The 24,632-nt window shown below is 30.0% G+C and overlaps 4 protein-coding genes across 8 annotated transcripts; 1 reads left to right on the top strand and 3 right to left on the bottom strand.

Moving 5' to 3' along the window:
* Nucleotides 1-588: 588 nt before the first annotated feature.
* Nucleotides 589-14,421, top strand: LOC127070034 (MOB kinase activator-like 2). 3 transcript variants are annotated; one of them, XM_051007828.1, is made up of 7 exons: nucleotides 591-1,296; nucleotides 9,134-9,182; nucleotides 9,256-9,334; nucleotides 12,737-12,991; nucleotides 13,207-13,331; nucleotides 13,474-13,701; nucleotides 13,890-14,421. In XM_051007828.1, exons 2-7 carry the CDS (start codon nucleotides 9,158-9,160, stop codon nucleotides 13,952-13,954), a joined length of 777 nt encoding a protein of 258 aa, XP_050863785.1. In that variant the 5' UTR covers nucleotides 591-1,296; nucleotides 9,134-9,157; the 3' UTR covers nucleotides 13,955-14,421. The 3 variants fall into 3 exon arrangements, with proteins under 3 accessions (XP_050863784.1, XP_050863785.1, XP_050863786.1); XM_051007827.1 differs by lacking the exons at nucleotides 9,134-9,182; nucleotides 9,256-9,334 and adding an exon at nucleotides 9,894-10,517 and having other exon boundaries at nucleotides 589-1,296; XM_051007829.1 differs by lacking the exons at nucleotides 591-1,296; nucleotides 9,134-9,182; nucleotides 9,256-9,334 and adding an exon at nucleotides 4,966-5,736.
* LOC127069952 (uncharacterized) lies at nucleotides 13,891-15,291 on the bottom strand (the record flags this gene model as incomplete). The annotated part of the gene is made up of 2 exons (XM_051007688.1): nucleotides 13,891-14,978; nucleotides 15,143-15,291. Coding segments are annotated over 2 exons (570 nt in total), but the record flags the coding sequence as incomplete, so codon positions are not given.
* LOC127070039 (uncharacterized) lies at nucleotides 14,920-16,348 on the bottom strand. The gene is made up of 4 exons (XM_051007835.1): nucleotides 16,041-16,348; nucleotides 15,688-15,781; nucleotides 15,558-15,592; nucleotides 14,920-15,492 (listed from the first exon to the last, which is right to left on the bottom strand). The coding sequence occupies exons 1-4, from the start codon at nucleotides 16,192-16,194 to the stop codon at nucleotides 15,356-15,358; spliced, it is 420 nt and encodes a 139-aa protein (XP_050863792.1). The 5' UTR covers nucleotides 16,195-16,348; the 3' UTR covers nucleotides 14,920-15,355.
* Nucleotides 16,349-17,490: 1,142 nt separating this feature from the next.
* LOC127070031 (palmitoyltransferase Hip14) lies at nucleotides 17,491-24,236 on the bottom strand. Of its 3 annotated transcripts, XM_051007822.1 has the most exons (11): nucleotides 23,963-24,236; nucleotides 23,186-23,324; nucleotides 22,893-23,092; nucleotides 22,612-22,821; nucleotides 22,242-22,536; nucleotides 21,953-22,153; nucleotides 21,302-21,463; nucleotides 21,052-21,208; nucleotides 20,927-20,974; nucleotides 20,730-20,842; nucleotides 17,491-20,615 (listed from the first exon to the last, which is right to left on the bottom strand). In XM_051007822.1, the coding sequence occupies exons 2-11, from the start codon at nucleotides 23,321-23,323 to the stop codon at nucleotides 20,379-20,381; spliced, it is 1,761 nt and encodes a 586-aa protein (XP_050863779.1). In that variant the 5' UTR covers nucleotide 23,324; nucleotides 23,963-24,236; the 3' UTR covers nucleotides 17,491-20,378. The 3 variants fall into 3 exon arrangements, with proteins under 3 accessions (XP_050863779.1, XP_050863776.1, XP_050863777.1); XM_051007819.1 differs by having other exon boundaries at nucleotides 20,730-20,974; nucleotides 23,963-24,231; XM_051007820.1 differs by having other exon boundaries at nucleotides 20,730-20,974; nucleotides 22,242-22,521; nucleotides 23,963-24,229.
* Nucleotides 24,237-24,632: the final 396 nt, after the last annotated feature.

The raw sequence follows: 24,632 nt of genomic DNA, 5'->3' as shown, positions 1-24,632 counted from the left end.
ATCTAATTAAATTGGAAATTTTTCATTTATCCTTCTTCATAATCTATTGGAAAATAAATAATTTTTAAGAACTATGCAACTTAGAAACTATTAATAGTTTTTATTAATGAGGATCACATATTTAAAAACAAACATTAATAAACTGTTCATCTTAAATCAGAAAATTTTTTCAAATACAAAGAGGCTAATAAAATCGATAAAACGTAGAGAAACATTTGAAGTAAACAATTATAATGAGATGCCATCTGTGATAAATTTCAATAATCATTTCTATGTGAAGTGTATAACATTCGTAGCTCCTACCGCCATCTAGAAAAATAATTATATCAATATAAATTAATGATCTAATTAAATTTACAAATAATTTAAAACGGAGGAAAAAAATGAAAAGAAATGAATATGTGTGGATACAAATGAATTACAAAAAAGAGCAGTGAAAGATCGATCATTGATAGAAGATTCAAAATAGGCGGTATTATATAGACGGCAGTACAATCGTTGATACCAGGGCGCCGCGTATACACTGCGCTCTGGTGACGTCTCCAACGAACAGTTCAGTCTTATACGAGCAAAGCGGTAGAAAAGATTCGTATGATCAGCTGTGAGTGGCGAGAAAAGTTCGCCTCGGTTACTTTCAAATTGATAGAGAAAAAAATCTGTAGAAATATTAATTAATATAAAAACCGAATGGATTGAGGAAAAAAACTGTTAAGTCGGTTCGACGAACCGTGAATTTCTGTGTATGGTGTATTATCCCTTTCTCTCCCTCTCTCTTTTTCTTTAGTGTGATTTTGTTTTTGTAAAACTAATTTGAGAATTAAGAAAAAATTTGGAAATAGAAGAAGAAAGAAAGATAAACGTGAAAAAAAAGTGATTAGTGTATATAGTTTTTCGTCATTCACCGTTTAGCTCGAATATTTTTCGTGAGGGCTAGTGAGACATGACGGGAACAGGTGACAATAGAGGAGCTTCGCCATGTTAGATTTCGCGAGATCGCGAAACGTGCGCCGTCTGCTGCTGCTGCTGCCACTAGTGGAGGAGAAGGAGAAGTGGCATCATACGGAAAGAGAGAGATAGAGGGAGAGAGAAAAGCACGATATATATATATACATATATATACACAGAGAGAGAGAGAGAGAGAGAGAAAGAGAGAGGGGGAGATAGTGAATTTATTTTGTTTTTCTCCGCTCTCCTTCGCGCTACTTTCACCCTCTCGATACTGTGATCCGCCTGAAAATCATCCAAGCTGGATAGGTTACCCGAGTATCTCCGCGATACCGTGGATTGGTTTATGGGGTAAGTTAGTTTTCAAACAAAAATGACAATGAAACTGCCTCTGTCACCCTATATATACGTATATCCTTCGACAGGAATTATTATCTTCGTTTATGTAGGAGAAAGTTTTCTAAAGGGTAATGATGATGATGTTGATGATGATGACGATGGTGATGATGGTGATGATGATCGATATATGCATTTGAAGGTTATTCTTGATCAATGACTTTCCTAACCTCTGTGTTTCTCTTTCACTTTTTTCGTTGTTGTATTTTTGTATTGTCTTTTTGGAAAATTGCTCAAGCGACGGGTTTTTTTTGTCGAAATAATTTGAATATCCGAAATCGGATTTAACATTTTCATAATTAAAATGATCTGTGGAATAATCCATCAGAATTCAACATTGTGATAGTGCTCAGTGGATGAACTTGATATATCTTAGATTTTTTCTGAAGTTACAAGAGAAGCAAAAATAAGTGTAAAACGCTCTATTCTCGATCGGAAAAATCAGCTACTTTTCTTCTATTATTATTATCAAGACCTATAGTGATTTTCTTTAATTTCCTTCATCTTTTTTTCGATAAAATTTAAATGGAAACTACTTCAGTGGTCAACGTGTATACCACAAAGTATTTATTATCAAATATTTATACGTTTTTTTCTTTATCGGTGTTCTTGAATTTTGATTTTTTTCGATATAAAAAGAATGATATGTAAATAGAAAAAATACACGTTGTGAAAAAAAAAAGATATTTTATATGGCGGACTAGCAACGATGATGACGCGAAGTTAACATGCAAAAGACAAAATGTTGAATATATGCGCGAGTCTTCCTTTTCCTTGACTCTCCCTTCTCTTTCTTGCTCTTACCGAGTTATCGATGTATGTACGAACGGAAAAGCTATTTCGTTGTGTGTGTATGTGTTACCTGTTAACGGACTTACGTAAACCTTTCGATCGTTTTTTCGTCAATAAATCTCTTTTATCAGGATGGAAGATAAGAAGAAAAAATAAGTTCAAGAAATGTTTGAATTCACAATTTTTATGTTTATTTTTAAAATGATGGAAGTTACGAAAGGACGACAAACAATTTTTAAAATTTTTTAATAAAATAAGTCAATGTGTGTAACACTCCCAGGGCACAGAAAGTCACCTTAATCTCATTTCCGTCGAGTATTATTATTGAATTACCAACAAAGCTTATGCGAAAGTCTCTGTGTCATTGAATTAGCAGCATACGCATCCTTAAAGTTGGCTTTCTGAAAATCTTCTTTTGGCCGTTAAATTTTTTTCTTTCAATAACGATGTTATATATAATATATATATACGTAAATACATATATATATATTATTTTTATATTGTTCTTTTATATATTCAAATAATTTCGGGTTAAGTAGGACAGAATAATTGTAGCTGGTTGTTTTGTTCTGGCGCGAAATTCAAAAGAAAAAAAGCGCGCGGGAAATTCAATGCTAAAATTTTGTATTTTTGTTTCCCTTCTTTTTTTGTTTTCTTTTTTATAGAAAGATAGACCTTCGAAAAACGATTATTTCATTTCGTTACACCGTTGTCCTGGTCAAGGCGAATCTTTTATTGATTTAACGCCTTCGAGACATCGCCTCGTTGGACGAAAAAAGAAAGCTCTTATACGTAGGTATACGTATAATACATATGTATGTTATGTGGTACATTCAGAAACTCTCAATAATGTTGTTACGACTAAAATATCATTCCAATATTATATATAACTATTATAAACTTTCTATATATACATTTATTTGTCACAATATAACCTATATTCTATAACAAAAATATACATTATACAATAGAGAGTTGCATGGACCAGTTTCACGGTCGACTATTTTGAGTGTTCTTCGATGTAACTGAATAATCGATAACTTCGAAGAAAGAGATTTAATGGAACTCGAATACTAATCGATACGTTACGAATCGAATTGTTAACTTTAACATCGATCTATATATTATTACATACTTCTATTACGTTTTATACATAATTTAAACTTGAGTGGTAACATTAATAAATAAATATGTAAAGTATTGGCTACCTTTAAAGAGGATAACGAAAACGATGTAATACGCATCATGTCGCAAGACATTTTTTTCTGCAATATACGCGTGCGCAAAAAAGCTATACGCACACTCATGCACATACACTCATTGTTTTTCTTTTTTTTCTCTTTCTATTCTTTTAATGAATATAATAAAAATGAGAGGAAAATATTGAGGCGAAAGAAAGAGTTTATTTTGTTAAAAAAATTGATTTTTTTTTTTGCATAATTGAAAGACAAAAAGTGAACAATCGATGGATTCGCTGGTTCGAAACCAAAGAAAACGATGACTCATATTCGAGTGATCTCTCGCGGTGTGTGATAGGCTTCCTCGATGAATCACACTTGTCTTCTCTCTTTCTCTCTCTTTCTCTTTCTCTTTAATACATGTAGGTACACAGATTTTATCCAAGAATAAAATTGAAAATATTTTATTAACGAACGAGTTCTTATTTTATTCGTGACTGCTATAATTTTTAATTCGTCAACGTATTACTGTAAAATTATAAAACAATATTGAAGATATACGAACAGTAAAAATTCAAAATGGCGAGCAAATATCTAAATTACGAAATATATATATAGTATGCTCAACCGCGCACCTTCTTGCGATAAATTTTATCGCGGTTTTATATTCGATGACGTAGGCTTTACTAATATATTTGTGTGTGATATCGTTCTTGGGTTGATACGTTTTATTATCGATGTGATCGCTGTAATGTCGGAAGTTTCGGTTTCCTGTATAACCTTATCTTTATATATATATATATATATATATATATATATATATATAGAGAGAGAGAGAGAGAGAGATTTGCAAGAATGATTAATAAAAATGTCTTATTAAATATGATCTGCCTTTCAGGCTAGGGAATACAAAACGACTTAAGTTATCGTCACATTTTCGTGACATTCATAGCCGACCTCATTATCCTCTTATGCATTCGTTTTTCATAAACCATGTATAATGTCGGCCATTTTCTTGGCAAGGATATTTGTGAATGGATAAACGTCATTTTGCGACCGAGCTAAACGTGCACGACAACACAACTCTGACAAAAATAATCGACCTCGGCAAAGATCAACTCGCGTTTATGAGAGACGTTAATTTACATGAATTTACGTTTTATTCGATTGGGAACGGTGATTCGAGAGGTGGAGAATTTAGTTCGACGATCTGCAAATGCATTGCACCATATTAAAACGGTATGATATCAATTGTTTCCTTCATAAATTTCAACATTTTTCGGAGTAATACTTCATTATTTTCATTAGTTTCATTAATTCAACGGAATTGTAATTTCCCTTGAATTCTTTGCGATTCTAAGAAAAACGTACATATATATTTATTAACGTATGCATATTTAGAAAGCAGAAATCAGAAGCATAAGCACAACATTTATAATAACGTTACTTCTAAATGTAGTATTTACTAAGACAATTCGTTGATAAGATAGAATACGTCGTTACCGACCGTGATAAAATCGTTTCTTTAGTTTTTTTTTCCTTTTTCTTTTTATACTACATATATCATACGTTCACAATACTTTTCATCATACTTTGTAATCAAATTTCAATTAACTTCTCCATTTACAAGGATCTCTTTCCTGTTTTTCACGTTATTTACGAAACAGTATTGTGTTGTGACGTAAATGATCTCACAGGAAAAAAGTAGTATTGGAGGAGTATAAGATCTTGTTTTCCTGCTCAAGAACTTGTTTGGCTTCATCGAGAGAGGGGGGCAGGCACTTCTGGTTAATTACATTATAGTGGAGTTAGGTAAAGACGTATGCACATACACACATATTTACTGAACGCTGGAGTAGGAAAAAGATTCTTGAGTGTATGTTTTCTATATAAAACGAAGCCTCATACATCGTGCATATATATGCACACGTGACTTTTCTTTCTTTCTCTCTTTCTTTATAAAACTGATCGTGTTGGTAGAGTATACAGGAGGCGTTAGATAGGCGTTCCTCTTCTCGAATGAGAGAAAATCGTGATGGTAGTTTAGTAGTAGTGGTAGTGGTAGTGGTAGTGGTAGTGGTAGTGGTACCTGGCGAACGCTTGGAGAACGGCTACGTCAGTCTACGTTTCGTTACTGTGGCGTTCGCGGTGAACGTTGGTCGGAGGACCAACCGGAATTATTCCTGCACCCCCTTTTTTATTCTTCTTCCTCTCTCTTTCTCTCGCTCTCTTTCCATTTCCCTTCTTCTTTTTACTGAAAACAACGTCCAGTTTTCAAATTAATCTCAAATAATAAAAGCAACAACCCGTCATTGCTTTTCTTCGTCCTTATGTTCGGTCTTGGGAGCAGGAAGGTCCTGAAATACTCCGCCATCGACCCTTCGCTCTCCATCGATGTCGAGGACACGGTCACGTGCTTCTGCAGGTCAGTCCCCCCCTCTCTTTTCTCTTCTCATTCCTTCCCCACCACCTTACTAACTTCGGTTCAGTCGATTATCGAGGATCTCTTCTTTACCGATAGTCCTTTATCATTTTTCGCCTATTTTTATTATAATTATTATTTTAAATGTGTGAACTTGCTCGATCAATCACGTGATAGGTACACGACCAACTTATTAATTTACTTGGTGTAGTTATCTCTATGTGCAATTAAACGATAATCACGAGGACAGCCGATAATTTAATTGTTCTATCTTTTTCAATGTGTTCTTACGACTTATATTTATCGTGATATCTCGATAGCAAAAACTAGAGAGATAAAAAATGATGTGATAGAAATGTGTAAATGTTTGATCGATTGATGTTTATTTATCTGACGATTTGTATGTATATATCTAATCGTATTAATTCCGCAAGCGTCGTGTGTGTATGTGTGATATCCCAAGGTTGTTCGAAGAAGAAAATTCGTTTACAAAGAAATTAATAGCTTAGAAGTAAATATTAGTTTGAACTGTGTAAATACTGTATTCAACCATACAACTTCTTTATTGTGTGCTCGCAAGATTATCTATATCTTAACTTTTTTAACACTCTGACGTAATAGCTATACACATGACATGTCTTTAATGAATGTCGAAGAAACTTCTTGTTTAATTTTGTTAAAGTGAGACCTATGTACAAAATGAGATCTGTGATTTTAAACGCCTGTTTTTATTTATAAATATTGAAAAAGAATAACATTAATGCAACCGTTAAAGTCATTAATAAGAATTTCATTCCAATTCAAATCGAGTTTATCGTGTACTGTTCCTCTCTCCCCACCCCCTTAAAAAAAAGAAAACATATAACCTATCGACATCGATAAATTTCGTAGAATCATTGGCTCGGATATATATATTTATGTAGATGACGCAGTATTATTACGTTGTCTAGAAATCTTCCGCGGCGCCAATGATATGTTCTACGATTAAGGTTAAGTCAATATTTGGCCCCGAGTGAGAAAAAGTGCCATTGGTTTAAACGAATTTCACTCTTGTAAAACTATATGATCTTTGAAATTTTCGAGCCAAAATTGATATTCATCATTAATATTTACCTTTATTATCGTAAAAATAGTTAATAGAAATCGAAAATATGCCACACTCTCTTAACATTGCATTTTAAAATTGCTACAGTATATAAGACAGGTTACGTGATGTCTAATCATATATCAAAAAGCGATAAATTCAAAACATCATAATCGAATGAAAATTCGTAATAATTCGCAAGGGAAAACATTCTGAACGATTTGTCATTAACAAGAACGCGACATCAAACTTAAGCTAATTGATTTGACATAATCACTTTGACAGTAATTAAATATATTGAGAATAGTCGCTCACGGATTTATATTCATATTGTGTGTGTGTGTGTGTGTGTGTGTGTGTGTGTGTGTTTGAGCGCTAGCTATTTTCGTTATTCGTGTTCGACTCATGATTTTCCTCGATTACTTTCTCGAGATATCTCGACGATCGTGAGAGTGTAACGAAAACTTTCACAGTGTGGAAAATTCTCGAGTCAATTTAAAAAAAAAAGGAAATAGTTATCGTAAAAAAAGATGATTTTTTTGCACAAGGTTTTTTCCTCTCTTTTTTTTTTCTGTTTCCATGGGTCTTTGTTAGTGAAACTTGGTACACTCGGCTTAATTAAATGGTTTTAATTTTAATTTTAACCAAATCGATAATGTTACTTTCTATATATGCTTTTTTTTTATCAACATTTAAATTACATTCTTTTCATCATAATAAATACATTACATATACTTCTGTATCGTAATTAAAATTATAATGAGAAATAATATCCCATTTTTTATTTATTATTTATTTTTTAAATTTGCTATTCTGCAAGTTACTTTATATTAATCTCTTTCGTCAAATTAGGATACCTTTCTAGTAAGTAACCTCTATAACAAAAAGATGGAACCCTTGAGAAACACGAACCGATTAATCATAAATATAGTGTAAGAAAAAAAAAGGTAAAAGAAAAGAATTGTGAAAGAGAAAATAGAGAGTTGGGACGAGGAAAAGAAAGTATCTATATTCTGCATAAATATATATACTAAAATAAAAGATAATGTTCCTAAAGAGATCGATAGGGAAAAATAATCATTTGAGAGGAAGTATGAGGACGACAATAAGAATAGTTTTTTAACGGTCGAATGCATCGACGATGGAGATAAAACTATGGTAGTAGAATGACGCTGGTAAACAAACGTGTAGGACGAAATAATGTCTCGAGCGTGATGAAGAGAGGCGCCAGGAAGGCGCCATTCTTAACATCGATCGTCTTTTATTTTCTCTGCTCTTCTCCCTCTTGTAATCCCTTAGCTGTTTGAAAGGAAAACAAGTTCGATTGAATCCTGGCGCCAAACAGGATCTCCACTTTCCATTCAACTTGATATTTGTTTTTTTCTTTCTTTTTACTTCTTTTCTCTGTCATTTTATCTTCTTCTTTCATTATTTTACTGGAAAAAAAATATTGCTTGGTAGAAGGGCTAATAGGTTGTTATGTATTTTTTCACATCAACTAAAAAAAATCATTAAAAATAACAGAATTAGAGAAATTTGTGTTCAGTGTTTTGTGAAGAAAATAAAAGATATTGTTAGATATCGAGTGAATAATCGATGAGAAAGTAGTATGGATAACCACGTGACGTACCACGCCCTCTTTAAAGAAAAACGCTATATTTAAATTTTTGTATTATTCTTCCAAAATTAAGTCTTTTCTCTGTTTTTAGTTAACGATATTATATAATTATTAATGAAATTATACATGAAATTTAAAATTATTTGCATTGCCATATAATCCAACATTCTTTCATATAATCGCGCGCGCGTGTGTGTGTGTGTGTGTGCCCATACATTTATTATTCTAATAAATATAAAGAAAATGAATGTTTAAAAGAGCATCGCAAAATAAATTCGCGGGGGCAGAGTGGAATATTGATTGTCGCAGAGACTATCTCGCAGTGTGTACGAGGCTGTGAAACAGGCAGAAGGTGGGGAGGGCCGAGTAGTCAGCTGACTTAGTTGCCGGTTCACAGCTGATCCATTGGCGGCGCAACCACCGTCGCATTGCCGCTCTCTTGCCTCATCTCTATCCCCTCTTCTCTTTCATCCGCCCTTTTCTTCATCCTTTATATATCCTTCAATATTATATTATATACATTATACGTATATTATATACATTAACAAATCTCATTCAATAAAAATTCATATGAAAATTAAATTATATATATATATAAAATTATATATGTATATATATAATTATATATATAGTGTGTGGGGGAGGTTATGTGTGTATGTTAAAATGATATTTTTCTGGATCTTCTGGGAATACTCCAGCATTCACTGCAGAGTCGCGGCGTCATGATGCGGTGTAGGACCAGAACTGGTACGCGTCACTCTCTCTCTCTCTCTCTCTCTCTTTCTCTTTCTCTTTCTCTTTTCTCTATCTTTCTCGGCAGTCGCATACGAAATCTCCATGAGGACGTCAGTCTCTCGTTGTCTCAGAGGCGGCGAGAACATTATATCCGTTAGTGCTCGGTAACGATCTTCTTTTTTACGTGTTTGTTTATTTATTTACTTTTGTGACGAAGCGAATAAAATATTCTACTTCTTTTATATATATGTATATTTGTTTGATAAATCATTGTGTTCACTCGTCAATTATCAATGAACGTTTTCTTTAACTTTCTATTCTCTCTCTCGTTCTTATTTTTTTTAATTCGTTGACAAAAAAATTTGATCAAATCTTTCTCAGCCATTTCCATTTTATATGTTCGAAACTGTAAAATGATGACGACAATAATAATAACATTAATGAAGAAATGTTCAACATAAAAGTTTGATCGATCATAGCCAGATGGCATCCAAGTAAAATTCTACGAAATAAAAACGCAAAACAAAGAAAGAAGAGGATAGCAACGTCAGTGTATATGAGAATCACAGACTGTTTTGGCATAAGTCCAGGCAATTGAAGATACATCATAACCTAAAAAAAAAAAAAGAAATGGGAAAGATATATAGAATAATGGCTTAGGAAAATGATTAGATTTCGTTTTTAGAAAAATCTAGAAGTTTAGAACTTTGTTAATCGTTACAGATTAAAATTTAAAAAAAAAATAAACAAATATGACTGAAGGAGGTAGTAAAAGGTTAAAAAGAAGATACTACGAAAAGTTTACAAAACTGTTTAAACTTCCGTGTTTTCATCGACCCTAAAAAAAATACAAACAAAAATAAATAAATAAAAGAAGGGTGTTAAAAATTTTTATAAAGAAAAGAACCTCGAACTGAGCTCGAGCAACCGGCGAAAGTCAGTCGCTCGTAGCTACAGAAAGGTTCAATGAGAACTAATCAAGATTTGGTGCATACCGAGTGTACGTGAAAAAATCCTTGGCCACGACGTCCTCCGTGGTATCGTCGGTGGCCCGCCGAAAAGGTCATCTTCGGCAGCTACGATAACGGCTACTACGGTGACGTCGGCCTCAGGGATAATGTTACGTTCACCTGCTCGAGTTATACTCCATCAGGAGGGAAACAACGTAACTTCAGGTGTATCGTCGTCCTCATCGACAATGTCAGCACCTGCAACTCCTGTTCATCATGGTGGTGGAGGTGGTAGTACAACTACTACTACTACTACTACCCCAGCAAGTTCATCGTCACGACTCTCCCTTCTCGACACCTGCCACAGGAAAATCAGGCTCTTCGGCGAACTCGTCGCGTGAGTCCAGTCCAAACGATCGTCTCTTCTTTTAGATGGCCTGAATAAAAAAAGAAGGGTGGGAGACGCTTCGAATGTATGATTTGAAAAAAAGTAAATAAAATTCTATGAGAACATTCTTTTTTGAGTCAGTGGTGGTCTGTTTGGTAATAAAGATAATAAAGTTGAGAATTTCTATAGGATGACTTCAAAAAAGATAATCTATTGAAAATGAGGAAATTGATGAGAGTCTTCCAAGTCAATGGTTATTAAGTCCATGATGATGATAAAAATGGCAAATTAAAAAATTTTAACATATTAATTTTGAAAATTACGAATTTATCATAATTTCATTTCTCTTCAAAAATAAAAGGAATCGAAGCGTTTCTTTAAAAAAATTTCTACCCATATACATATAAATATCTACATATTTATAAATGTCTATATATTTGCTCTCTTTTTATGTCCTGCGAATATATGCGTCAAGATTTAATTTCTCTATGTTGATTATATTATTTCATTTGCATGGCGGCCAAGCGATCGAACAAATCTTCGTCATCATCGTCGTCGTCGTCGTCGTCGTCGTCGTCGTCGTCGTCATCGTCGTCTTCTTCTTCTTCTTCTTCTTCTTCTTCTTGTTCTTCTTCTTCTTGTTCTTCTTCTTCTTGTTCTTCTTCTTCGTCACTTCTTCGTCGTCACGTTGCGTCTATATCGTCACCATTTTGTTACGCTTTTCTTTTTGCCTTTTGCCAATTTGCCAATTTGCCAATTTGCCAATTCGAATTTATTTATACAAATAAAAAACAAAGGAAAAATGATTTTTATTAGTTTTATGATATGGCTCTTGCTTTTTAGCGAATTACAAACAAAAATAAAAAGAAAGAGAGAGGGATTGAAAGATACCATGTTTATTTTGATCCATCTTTTATGCCGTCATATTGTGCCATTATATCAATTTAAGGAATGTAGCTTATTTTAATACGGCATGCGCTTTTTTTTTTTTTTAGAAAAATAACAAAATACATTAAATTTAGTAATCTCTATGTGTAATACACATAATAAAAACGTATGTACGCGCGCGGTATATATGTGTACGTACGTACGTACGTACGTATGTATGTATGTATGTATGTATGTATGGATGTATGGATGCATGCATGTATGTATGTATGATGCAGTATAGCCTGCCGTAGCGTAACCAAATTAATTTCGCTACTGTCATGAATTTGCATGTAAAAACAGCATTTCTTACGATGACCAATAAAAAACGTTGAACACTTACACCTACATCATTCCATTGAGAAGAAAACAAGATGGCGTCTGTAATTCGCAACGATGCTTTCTCAAATTCGATTTAAAATAGAAAAAGCATATTAAGAAATGTTTAAGTTTAAATTTTTAAATTATTATATCATCAATATTGTTACTGTTATCATTATCATTATCATCATCATTATCATCATCATCATCATCATCATCATCATCATCATCATCATCATCATCATCATCATCATCATCATCATCATCATCATCATCATCATCGTCGTCGTCCTCCTCCTCCCCCTCCTCCTCATCATCATCATCGTCGTCGTCGCCATCATCATCATCATCATCATCATCATCATCATCATCATCATCATCATCATCACTATTATTATTACTATTACCATTATTACTATTATTATTGTTACTATTATTATTATTATTATTATTATTATTATCATCATCATTATTATTATTATTATTATTATTATTATCATCATCATCATCATTATTATTATTATTATTATTATTATTTTATTAATAATAACAATAACAAAATAAATATCATACAGATTGATCTTCATAATGTGTTCCTTGTATTTAAAGATAAATAATAAAACTTATTAATATTATATTGTGGTTTTATGTCCATCACATTTAAAATCAAATTATTAAATACACACGCGTGCGCGCGCACACACACACGCACACGCACACGCGCGCGCGCGCACAGAGAGAGAGAGAGTGAGAGAGAAATTTAATTTTTATATTGACACATTTTCCATTTTATTATGGTATTTTATCATTTTCTGATTGCAATGCATACATACACAGAATTTGTATATGGCGCTCGTTTGCCTGTATATATGAATCATCTCATTAGAAAAAAAAAGGTAAATGTTAAAAAAAAAAAAAGAAAAAAAAACAGATATGATTTTGAAGAATAATCCAAATGGCTATGATGGTAATGATTTCAGAAAAGCCCGACGAAAGGAGAAAGATGCGGGAACTACAGAGGATCCTAAACTCTATTTGGAAGAGGCAACTTTAGAAAGACAGCTGCCTGAGTTAGACTTAAGAATGCTAGTTGATCTGCCACCTGGTTTGGATTATAATGAGTGGCTAGCATCGCATACCCTCGCACTGTTCGATCATATTAATCTCGTGTATGGTACTATATCCGAGTTTTGCACTATGACTGGTTGCCCAGATATGACTGGTCCTGGTCTGAGGTATATTTCACCTAATTAAAACAACAATTTTCATTGTTAATTGTTCATTTGTAGATAATAATAAGTGAATATTTTATTAATTTATTTCTGTTTGAAAATTTATAAAAAAATATAACATTAGTGTATTACAATATATATTAAATTACTAATAAGATATATTATAAAATTATGAGAAAATATATTGTTTAAATAAAAAAAAATGTATCTTTTTGCAGGACATATTTATGGTTTGACGAGAAGGGTAAGAAAACGAGGGTGGCAGCGCCACAGTATATAGATTATGTTATGACATTCACACAACGCACTGTTAGCGATGAAACTATATTTCCTACTAAATATGGTAAGCATGTAGACCATTAATTTATGTAAATAAATATATTTAATGTATATGAATATATACATTATTCTGTATTCTCTTTTATATTTCATGATAGTCACATATCTAATACAGTAGTGGTATTAATTTTTATTTCTTTTTTCAGCAAATGAATTTCCAAGTTCGTTCGAATCAATAGTGCGTAAGATCCTGCGGCTACTGTACCATGTGGTGGCACACATTTACCACTGCCACTTCCGAGAGGTGGCACTTTTGGGGTTGCACGCTCACCTCAATTGTGTATTTGCTCACCTCACTCTCCTTAATCAACGCTTCAATCTTATTGATCCCAAGGAAACGGAAATCCTAGGAGACTTAGAGGCTGCTCTTTTGGGTAAAATTATCTTATTTTCGACATACATCTCTTTTATACATATGTATATATATCATCAAAATTAACTAAAAAACAAAAAGACAGTGTAATTTGTTTGATAAGATCTTGATTACATAATAACACTTACAAAAGGTAATCATGACATAGTCCAATGATTTTGTTATTGTTTATTTATTATTATTATTCAGGTGATTCATCATCCACGCCTTCGCAAACTTTAGCCATCCAGGAGACTCCGACCACAACCAGCTAGATCACAATGCACAGCATGCCAGAGGTTGCAGTTCCTGAGAGTAGGTGACGATAGGCGTTTGTTTGGTTTCTTAAAAATAGAATATACATGAAAGAAAGTTTACGAGAAAAAATACACTTATTACACAAACGCATATATACATACACACAGAAAAGATGGAGCGATTCTGTAAAAACCAAGTAGTACCTGTAAATAGCGAAGTGTGAGAACTACAGCTGCAATGATGTAATTAGGTTCCTCCGTTTGTTGTTTGTGAGATTGTACATAATTTATTAATAACAATAAGATATATATATATGAGAAGGAAGAGACGAAGAAGATGATAAATTCATTAATTATTATATTGATGAAAATTAGTTGATGAGATATAAAAGAGATCATTTGTTCCATACAAAAATAAATGAACCAATAAGAATATTGTAAAGTTGAAGAGAATAATACCAAATATATACCTGGTGTTAAGGCAATATCCTGTTATTTTCATGTTGAAATGATCATCGTACCAGTTGATCAACTTGTTATAAATCCTTGATCATAATAAAATTCTTCCAAATTATCCTCATTTGTATATAGAATAACGTCTCAATAATTTGTTTCTTACTTTCAAGTAGAAGAACCCTTATTTTCATATCTTATTTCTATTATCCTAATCGATCTACATAGATTTGCTATCTCTCTTAAAAATAAACCAACAGTTTCTGCCAATGGTTCACAAAGATCTTTGATAGATGTTGCAATATTGTATAAAAGTATTAAAATTGGTTGTATCAATGCGTTAAATATTATCGAAAGTAGAGGTTTCACGAAATAATCTGCAAATAATTGCAATATACCAACAGTCAATGGCCGAATAAGACTGAATAATATGAATCTTATCAGTTGTAGAATAAAAGCTGTTATAAATGCTGTTCCTATATGAATGGTGCCAAATATTTCAGCCCAAAAACGTGTTGCTGCTTGGTCGGTCTTTTCAGCACATTTTTCTGTTTTTAATATAGGTGGTGAATCTGTTGTTCGATAATATCTATTACAAACAAATTATTTATTTATTAATTATTTTGATTTTTCTAATCTAAAAAACAATTCAAATATATAGACAAAAAGGAAAAAGGGAATGAAACTTGACTGCTACGTAATACTGATTACATCATAGAGAAATGGCGCCACAATCGCCAATTTAAATCTTACGCAGAATTTCCATGATCGAAGTAATAAATGTCGATTCTTTCGGCAAGATTTTCTCTTTTTTTGTCACCTTGACTTAATTTGTCAGCTTGAAATTTTATTTTCTCTTCGGGTTTTGTTTTTACATTACCATTCGTGATTTTATTTAAAGACTAAAAATTTGAAGGTTATCGTTTTTTACAACATTTAATTTTCTTATTAATACTATCCAATGAATTAATTCAATACAACCTTGTAAGGTGTATTTCGTTGTAATTTAATTTCATAATTTCGATGTCTATCATCGAGATATTTTTTATCAGACCATTTGCTACGAAAACTAGACCAAAATGAACGATGTTTATGGTGATTATCTGAAAAATAATTCTTTAGAGAATTATTTCGGAAGCGAACACGTACGAGATAATAACACACTTACCTTTTGTGTACTTTACTGGTAACGTGTAACCATTTCTGAAAAAGATAAACAGAAATTTATGGATAATAATAGTAATTGGAACTTTTATAATTTATTTTCCAATATTATCACAGGTATGTATATATATTACATTATTGGAACATGACAATAGCAAGGTATAACAGACTCGAATTGCGTCATTTCTCGATGATTTATTACTTCTGGTAATTCTTGATTAATAGTCTCTGGAAAACAAAAATCATTAATCGAGACACTTCGAATCCACTATATATTGGATTTTTATTATAATAACTTTATGCGTTAAATTTAGTTTATTATATATATTTTTTTACATATTTGTGGCTAATATATTCTCTGCAAAAAATAGATAAATAAAATAATTTATTAATCGAATAAATTCGTATTTGTCATATAATAATGGATTTGTATCATTAATATTATTTGTATATTACTTTAATTAAAGTTTTATCATATTATTCGTACTTTTGTAAGGTTCTTCGACTGTTTTTTTCTCTTCTTCAGTAATCTTTACATAAGATTCATAAGAATTTATCATCGAACTTATGTCAGTACGTAAAGACGTCATGTTCGAAGGTTCGGACCTGTCCGTACAAGGGCAATCTTCTTCCGAAGTCATTTTGTTTTTTTTCCTTTTCTTTCTCTTCTCTTTTCAACTAACGACAAACATATTTTTTTTTTTAATATAAGAGATCTTGGAACTAAACTAAACATTAATTAACACGAAAATTGAACTGTCAAAAATGATAGTTAAAGAAACTGAACTACGTAGTAATCATATGACCGCGACATTTGAAAAATGTTTTGCAATATTCATGTAAGCAATTTATAAAAAATTGATAAATAAATTATTTATTAATTTGTATAATACACATATCATTTAGTTTAATCACAAACTGTAATTATAATTGTAAATTGAGAAATTTATGTAAATTTTGTAAATCACAATGAAATTATGCACAGTCGAGTAACAATAACATTTACGATAGGGGTTCTTAATTCGTCGAGAAATTTTAATAGAAAATATAATTTTTCATTTAAAAAATATGATTCACAAATTTTATAAATATATTGTTTCTATTATGTGTATTATTGTCTATTATATGTATAAAATAATTAAAACAATAATTTGTTATCAATTTTCTAATTTTATAAAAATTTCGTATATTAATGCTTGTTTACATAGAAAAATTAAAATTTTTAATATATATAAACATCATAATAATGAATAACAAAATAATATAACGTTGATGTACTACTGAAATAAAAAAGAAAGTATCCTATCAAAAATTGTTATTGTTTCTTATTATACCTCTGTATAATAATTACATTATAAATTCAATTCTTTTTTTTAACCCTCTGCAATTTTAACAAATTATTAAAGTCGTATATATGTGTGTATATGTGTAATAATAAAATAGTTATATGTATTATATAAATAATATTTCTTTCTCTTTCTTTTTTATGAAAGACCAATTAGTATCATATTCTTTTGTTTCTTATTTTTTGCTTTTATTTATACAGAATTAATAACTTACGCTTCATTAATTTAGTGAAATACTTAACTATATATCATTGCGGACATTTTAATATAAAATTAATTATGCATATAACCTAAATACATATATAGGTTATTGATATATACGATCAAAATCGTAGTTATTACTTTTAAATAATAATAATAATAATAATAATAATAATAATAATAATAATAATAATAATAATAATAATAATAATAATAATAACTAAACTAGAAGAAAGAATATACAAAACTGAACATAGTTTTATATAATATAAAGATAAAGTGGTTTAATTTGATGATCGGTTTTTTTAATATATATATATATATGTGTGTGATTTGAAATAAAATGTATAATATTAATGCATGTACATATGTGCATACACGACGATATAGTTAAGTTACATTGACATAGAGAATATTTATTTGGAATTGCATGTATGTATGTGTCATATATTTAAATTTTTGGTAATTTAGGATAAATATACTTATATATTTTCAATTTTTGTACATATGTTTCTTAGCGATTCTGTACAAGCGCATTAAACTGTAAAAGGTTATATAAATTTATGCTATATTGAATACCTTGCTGAATGCTTTTCGCTAATACGTTTGTCTACAATGAAAACACCAAAATCACATCTATTATTATTACTATGTATTCCTTTGCAGAACACACAATTAAACTATACAGAATTTACATAAAAATAAACGAATTACTGATTAGTCACAAAAGTTTGAGATAATTGTCTCTACTCAGTGCCAAGATTATCTCATATTTTTTTCTGATAATTATAATGCACAATTATTTCTTATATTTTTAATTTTGCTATTATTCTCAGGCACTGTCTGATTAGTAAAAAGATATTTAAGAAACATTTGTACAGCATTATATTGCTTTCTGTTTAATTAGTGACTATATTTAAAATACTATATTTTCAATATTTTAATATATTGAATCAAAGAAACATCATCATTAAGTTGTCCTCATTGAAACTTTTGATAGCACAATGATATTTCTAGATTAAGAAATTAATAAGAATACTCTTTTATTGACATTTATATTATTTTTGGGTAAAATTTATATGATTATCCAATTACTAGATCTTTTAACTACATGTACATAGTTACTTATCGTACAAAATTATTATAAGTGTAGATGAAATTCAGTGTTACAAAGTAGCATTATTTCATTCACAATTATAATTTATTTTAAAAGTTATTGAAAAAATTCTTACTATATAATTTACACCTTTGATCACTCAAGCACCACATCAAATATTTGTGGTAGTCAATGATCAGTAAAAGTAATATTCTAAAATTAATGTTTAGCATAATGCATTGAAAGATATTGTTACATCTATAAATTGGTTATAATACACATTTAACTTTTGGAATGTATAAGAAATAATTTTGATTTCAGTCAAATGTGTAATTAATGCTTAATTAATATTAATAATAAAATATCTTTAAGAAAAAGTGAACATAAAATTATAAATAAGCTACAAATACTATGTTTTTTTTTCTGTTTTTCTTGTCTTTACAATTACTATTTTAGATATCACATAAATAATAGAATATTTTTTTGTTTTTCATTCACAGTATAACAAATATTTTTAGTGAATACCTGACTTTTTTCTTCATTACATGTGTATAAGTATAAATATAGTATAGCGTTTTTAAGTACAACCTCTACAGATTTGTAATAATAGTACATATTTTTCTAATTTACATTAACATTGATAATTCTTTAACGTATTATTTTCAATAGATAAAAATTTAATGGCAAGCTTTGTGCCAAAGTTTTTCTTTTACAATGATTTCTGAAGACGTGTGTATATACTTTGTAACTACAATATCATTCGTATATTAGAGTTCTTTTTCTATAAGTACAAATAAATAGTAAATAGTATAATATAATTATAGTTAAACTTCGCAGTACATAATCTTATTTAAAAATGGGATATAATTGATGAACTAGCATTAACAATAAAATTTAAAAAATGTTTATATTTCACTGTGTTTTATCTCTTTGCATTTAATTATTATATTAAATAAATTGTTACTTTCCTTCATATTCATTTAAATTATTTTTTTCTATTCTATTATAATTTTAATTAAGAAAATTCCAATAATAATTTCAAGGTTTGTTAAAAATTAATTTCTTGTTAATGATGTAACACATTTTCAAAACTGTCTGTCATATTATCTGTTTAATATAAGTGCTTCCAATTAATTCTATTTAGATAAAAATTTACTCTTCATTTAAATGGATATTATTTTAACAAGTAAAGCTATAATTAATAAACAATAAAGCATAATTATAATTTGTTACGTGTATGTCTATGTGTATCTGTATATTCATATATACATACATCTTAATAGTATTCAACAATGTCATTACTTGGGTCTAGATTAGATAAAGATTTTGATACCATTGTCAGATTAAGACGGACAAAGGCACAGTAAAGCAATAAAACATGAGATCTTGGCCATGCAGCCATATATATAATTAATGTGTTTTTTATTTGCATGTAATATTCATGCATATTCCTGACTTATAGTTAATTAAATATCCTAATTTAATCTAAACCCATTACATTGCTTAATTATCTGTTCATTTTATACGTTTTCTTATTATCTGTAATATAGATTTTCAAATACAGATCTTATTATTCTGTTTTTATAGAATTGCAATATAATATCCTGATGATATTGATGAATTTTTGTTGACTACATATTTGAAATTAATTTATATGTAGAATGGCAAGACATTTGTATTTACAAATATTACAGAATAATAAAATTATTGGGAAGTATACAATTGGTGTGTATGTGTGTGTGTGTTTGTGTGTAAATGATCACTGACATTAAATGAATATACGCTAAAGATACACACATCGAATCATGAAAAGTATAATCTCAATGAAGAATTAAAATTGATTACTACATAACTTTCAGAGAAGAGAGAAGATATTAATTGTGCATATTACTCCGTTGCAAAATGTATATCGTGGGATATGCATGTTTGTGACCAAACAGTCTTTTAAAGTAGACAAACTTTTAAACTCTTATGCTCTATCACTGGATTGGATTACTTAAAATATATATATATGTATGTAAATAATCATGCGAGTAATTACTGCTTTATGAAAGATCACTTACATTTTCATAACAATTCTTTGGTGGGCCAGAAGTTCAGGTATTTGATATGGCATAGGTTAGCTTCTAATGGCTAGATTTTTATTATGTTAATGAAGAAAGTTTTCGTTGACCTATCAAACTTAAACATATTGAAAATTTTCTTTCGCAGCAAGTAAAGGTAATTTTTCAATGCTCTGTTTAAGGTCAAAACTGTGTAACCAATCAGAACTTGGTTTCGCCTTTACTCCACAAAAACTAAAATTACAAAAATCAGCAGCATTTTGTAGCGCACCACGATGGAATGGATTGCCTTGTTTGAAATGTGTATAACGTCCAGCATTCATTCTTTCATTTGTAGTCATTCCAAGTACCATGATCTAAACAAGTTATTATAATTTATTCAAAATACTGCATAATATATACATAATACTGAATAATGAGAGAAATTCAATCAATTAATATATTGTATCATAGAGGAAGTTTTAACAAACCTGATAACATTGACAAGCTAACAACATCCCAACCCAAAGTGAATGAAGAGAGGTATTTGTTGCAATCCACATAATCCAAGCATCGCAGGTAGCAGCAGCTACTAAATAATTATCTGCGCTATGACCATTTGTCAAATTAGTCCAACATTCAAACTGCCAATATTGCACGCTAGCAGATAAAATAACAATGCACAGACCTAATAACGATGCTAAAAAGCCTAGAAAATATTTATGATTGTGTGCTCCTGTAAATATAAGAAATATAAATAATAATTATAATATAGGAATATAGATATATTTGAAAAGATTAATAAATAATTACCAATACAGTTATTAACCCAAGGACAATGATGATCAAATCTTGCAATACATCTATCACATGTAGAACAATGCTTTGATCGCACAGGTCTTCTAACTAAACAACTGCTGCAAAACCATTGCGGTTCAAAACCACCTGATTCGGCTAATTCTATTATTGTCTAGAAAATGTAAATACATAGTTCTCGCTTCATAAACAGTTTTGTATATTATTTATTTTATATATTTATTTATGTGATATATTAAAGGCTTACATTTAATTTATCTTCGTGACTTGCTGTAATTACTCCTGGATCTCCACGCCAAGATTGTAAGAAGCATATCCAAAGAGGAACAGAACCCCCAATTAATAATAACCATAAATACCAAGCTGCATGAATGCCTAACCAGAATACCCATGTAACATATATCCACATCTGTAATACAATATAAAATACATAATAAAATTACTTTTTACAATTTTTATATTCTATATATACAGTATTATACTCGTAGATATTATTTCTAATAAGATGAACATAAAAATACGTACATTAAACATAATAATAAAACTGATTAGATTAGCCTTATTAATCTTATTAAGTAATTACGAAAAAGAAAGTAAAAATTACGAAAAAGTTAGTAAAAAAAGAAAAAAGGGATAAAAAGAAACCTCACACATTGTTTATGTATTTATAATATCTAAAAAACTTGTAAAAATTATATGATCTTAATCTTTTTTAATGGCAATATATAAGAAGATATTTTTATTATCTTTTTCCAACTTCGTAATATTATCACAGCTATAATAAAATGCACATTATAGAAAGATATCTTAACACTTGATTACTTATCAGTCTTATTGATGATGGATAATGTCATGTCACATGATACTTGTAAACTCCTGCAATCTTAGTTAAACTCACCTTAGTAGCCAAATAAATGGACAATGGCAAGATATGAAATAGTCGTTCATCAAAGATAAAATGATTAGCTGAATATATTCCTACATAGAGCATTATGAAGGCACCTAGTTTTATTAAATAATCCAATCCACTTTGTAGAATCATTCCTATTACATAAAACACTATAAATGGAGTACTGACCATGCAATACCAGCGTATTCTCTGAAAAAATATAAAATAATTTTTGTAAAGAATAAAAATTAAATTACTAGTAGAAAAAGAAAATATTTTTTATGCATAGATAAATTACCTTATCCCTGCACCATGTCCTTGTACGTCCTTGTTTTTCTTTAATTTCTTGACTTATTTTATGACCCAACCAAGCAGCTCCAATATGAGGGCCTAATAATGTCATTGGGGTCTCATGTTTAAAGTTTGGAACATCTAAGGATGCTCCATGATGAACTAACGTAGATATCGCTGTATTATTTTTAGCTATAATAGCCCAATGTAAAGCTGTATTACCATGTAAATTATCTGTTAGTGAATGCGATGCACCTAATGTTAATAACAATCTTGTGGGATCTAAACTGTAAAATGAAAAACTTTAAAGTAACCCAAATAGTATGGTTCCAATAAAATGTAATATCCACTGTTACTCCTAATCTTCCTTTATATACCTATTAACTTTATAAGCGCTCCACATAAGAGGTGTCATGGCACTTTTATCTAACGTATTTGGATTGACTCCTTTAGCAACTAAGTAAGCTACAATAGCTGTGTGACCAAACAGAGCTGCTAAGTGAATACATGAAAAACCTTCAGAATCTCTTAAAGTTGGATCAGCTCCTGCTCTCATCAATATAACCACTATACCTAAATGTCCTTGCCTACAAACATATAGATCATGTACAATACATATTTTTTATTAGAAGTTTTAAATACATTTAACAATACTAACCTAGTTGCCCAATGCAATGGAGTTGAAACTAATTCACCACCAATAGCATCTACAACAGCTCCTTTAGCAATTAGATACTTTACTATATCTTTATAATTATTTATTGCTGCCCAATGCAGTAATGTTACTGTTTCTGCATCAGGTTGATTTACATCTGCTCCGGCTTCTACTAATTCCGTAACACGATCCAACGCACCATACTGAAACAGATATTTATTTATTTAAAAAAAAAAAAATATTAAAAAATTTCTATTTGCTTATATATGTATGTATTTAGTATATAAAAAGGTTACCTGAGTAGCTCTAACAATATCAAAAGAGCTACAATCTTGCGTAGAGGGTCTTATAGGTTCTTGATGAAGGCTAGCCGGGATATCAGGTTCTCCATTGCCTTCCCCTTGACAAGCAGTTTGCATTTGTAGCGCATACATCCTACATATAACAAAATCAAATCAATTTAATCAAAAAGGTAAATAAATTTATTATTAGACGTCTTAAAAAAGATTAAAATCTTAATGTAAATCTATTACTTTTAAAAATCTACTTTAAATGCATGTCATCTACTATAACCCTGTATATAATATATATATATATATTCTATATATATATATATATATATATATATATATATATATATATATATATATATTCTAAGTATTTAAACATCGTTTATATTCTTGTCATGCACATGACACATTGTAAAAGCACATTGTGTGTGAGATAGGTACAATCTAAGCATACTGACGTACGATTTTGTATTCCTGTCAGACAAAACAGTAGGATTTCTATATACTACAAAGTACAAAAATTGTTTTTCATTATATTCAGAATTAAAATCTATCGCAATTCAAATAAAAAAGGAAAAATATTTCTAATGTGTATAAAATAAAGGATATAATGTATATATGTATAATGTTTATATGTATAGTGTTTGTATGGATAGTAAGTATAAAAAATCGCTGTCAACTAAACGATCATTCCCTCTTTCTCTTTCATTCTCTTTACTTATAATAATAATGACTACGCAAGTGACAATATAATTTTGATCAACAGTTTAAATATCCCTTTACCTTAAAAATTTCAGTGGTTCTGTCAATGCTCGTACATACTGATTCGCATGTTCTCGTAATACGAGATGCAAAGTTTAGCTTCAAAGGGGCGAATATCCATGGGGGATGGGGCGCCGGCTCATTGCAAAGAAACCTCAGTAGGGTTGTCCGAGAGGACAAGGGGAATGAGAATCCCATGTTGTATATATGTAATAATGGAAGGGGAAGAGTGGAACTTAGGTACCACCTAGCGACCACTTGACGAAACATTACTTGACACGCCTGCCGCACTTCTTCCAATCGGTTGAAGTTTAATCTCTATAGCATATTTTGAAAGTATATTTATCTTAGATTTTATATTTATTTTTTTTTTTAATAAAATAATAATAATAATTAATATTATAAGGTTGAGTATTAGCTATATTATATTTTTTATCTTGATTATGTATAAATTTAATGTCGGAAATAAATATTTGTAATTTTATATTTATCTTATATTGTTTATCTTTTATAATTAATGATGAGATAGATAATGTAGAATTAAATATTTAAAATTGCAAAAATAAAAATTCTTTTATAATTTATATATGTGTTACATGATTATTCAAAATATGAATATTGTCCTTTGTCGTTATGTAGTCTTCATAAAAATGTCTTCATTGAAAATTTTCAATTAATTTTAAATATGTAT

The sequence above is a fragment of the Vespula vulgaris genome, chromosome 17 (assembly GCF_905475345.1).
Source record: "Vespula vulgaris chromosome 17, iyVesVulg1.1, whole genome shotgun sequence".
NCBI lineage: Eukaryota > Metazoa > Arthropoda > Insecta > Hymenoptera > Vespidae > Vespula > Vespula vulgaris.
The sequence above is the reverse complement of the archived record's forward strand: the minus strand, read 5'-3'. Positions and strand labels throughout refer to the sequence as shown.

Bases quoted from the DNA above. Each gene is read 5' to 3' on its own strand.
- LOC127070031 (XM_051007819.1), bottom strand. From the start codon at position 23,323: ATGTATGCGCTACAAATGCAAACTGCTTGTCAAGGGGAAGGCAATGGA. The intron at 22,537-22,611 runs GTATATAAAGGA...GTTACTTTAAAG, and splicing joins AGCGCTTATAAAGTTAATAG to TTTTTCATTTTACAGTTTAG. The intron at 21,209-21,301 runs GTAAGCCTTTAA...TACATTTTCTAG, and splicing joins GTCACGAAGATAAATTAAAT to ACAATAATAGAATTAGCCGA.
- LOC127070039 (XM_051007835.1), bottom strand. From the start codon at position 16,194: ATGACTTCGGAAGAAGATTGCCCTTGTACGGACAGGTCCGAACCTTCG. The intron at 15,782-16,040 runs GTACGAATAATA...TTTGTTTTCCAG, and splicing joins AGTCGAAGAACCTTACAAAA to AGACTATTAATCAAGAATTA. The intron at 15,593-15,687 runs GTAATATATATA...TATCTTTTTCAG, and splicing joins TATTGTCATGTTCCAATAAT to AAATGGTTACACGTTACCAG.
- LOC127070034 (XM_051007827.1), top strand. From the start codon at position 10,288: ATGTTACGTTCACCTGCTCGAGTTATACTCCATCAGGAGGGAAACAAC. The intron at 12,992-13,206 runs GTATATTTCACC...ATCTTTTTGCAG, and splicing joins ATGACTGGTCCTGGTCTGAG to GACATATTTATGGTTTGACG. The intron at 13,332-13,473 runs GTAAGCATGTAG...TTCTTTTTTCAG, and splicing joins TATATTTCCTACTAAATATG to CAAATGAATTTCCAAGTTCG.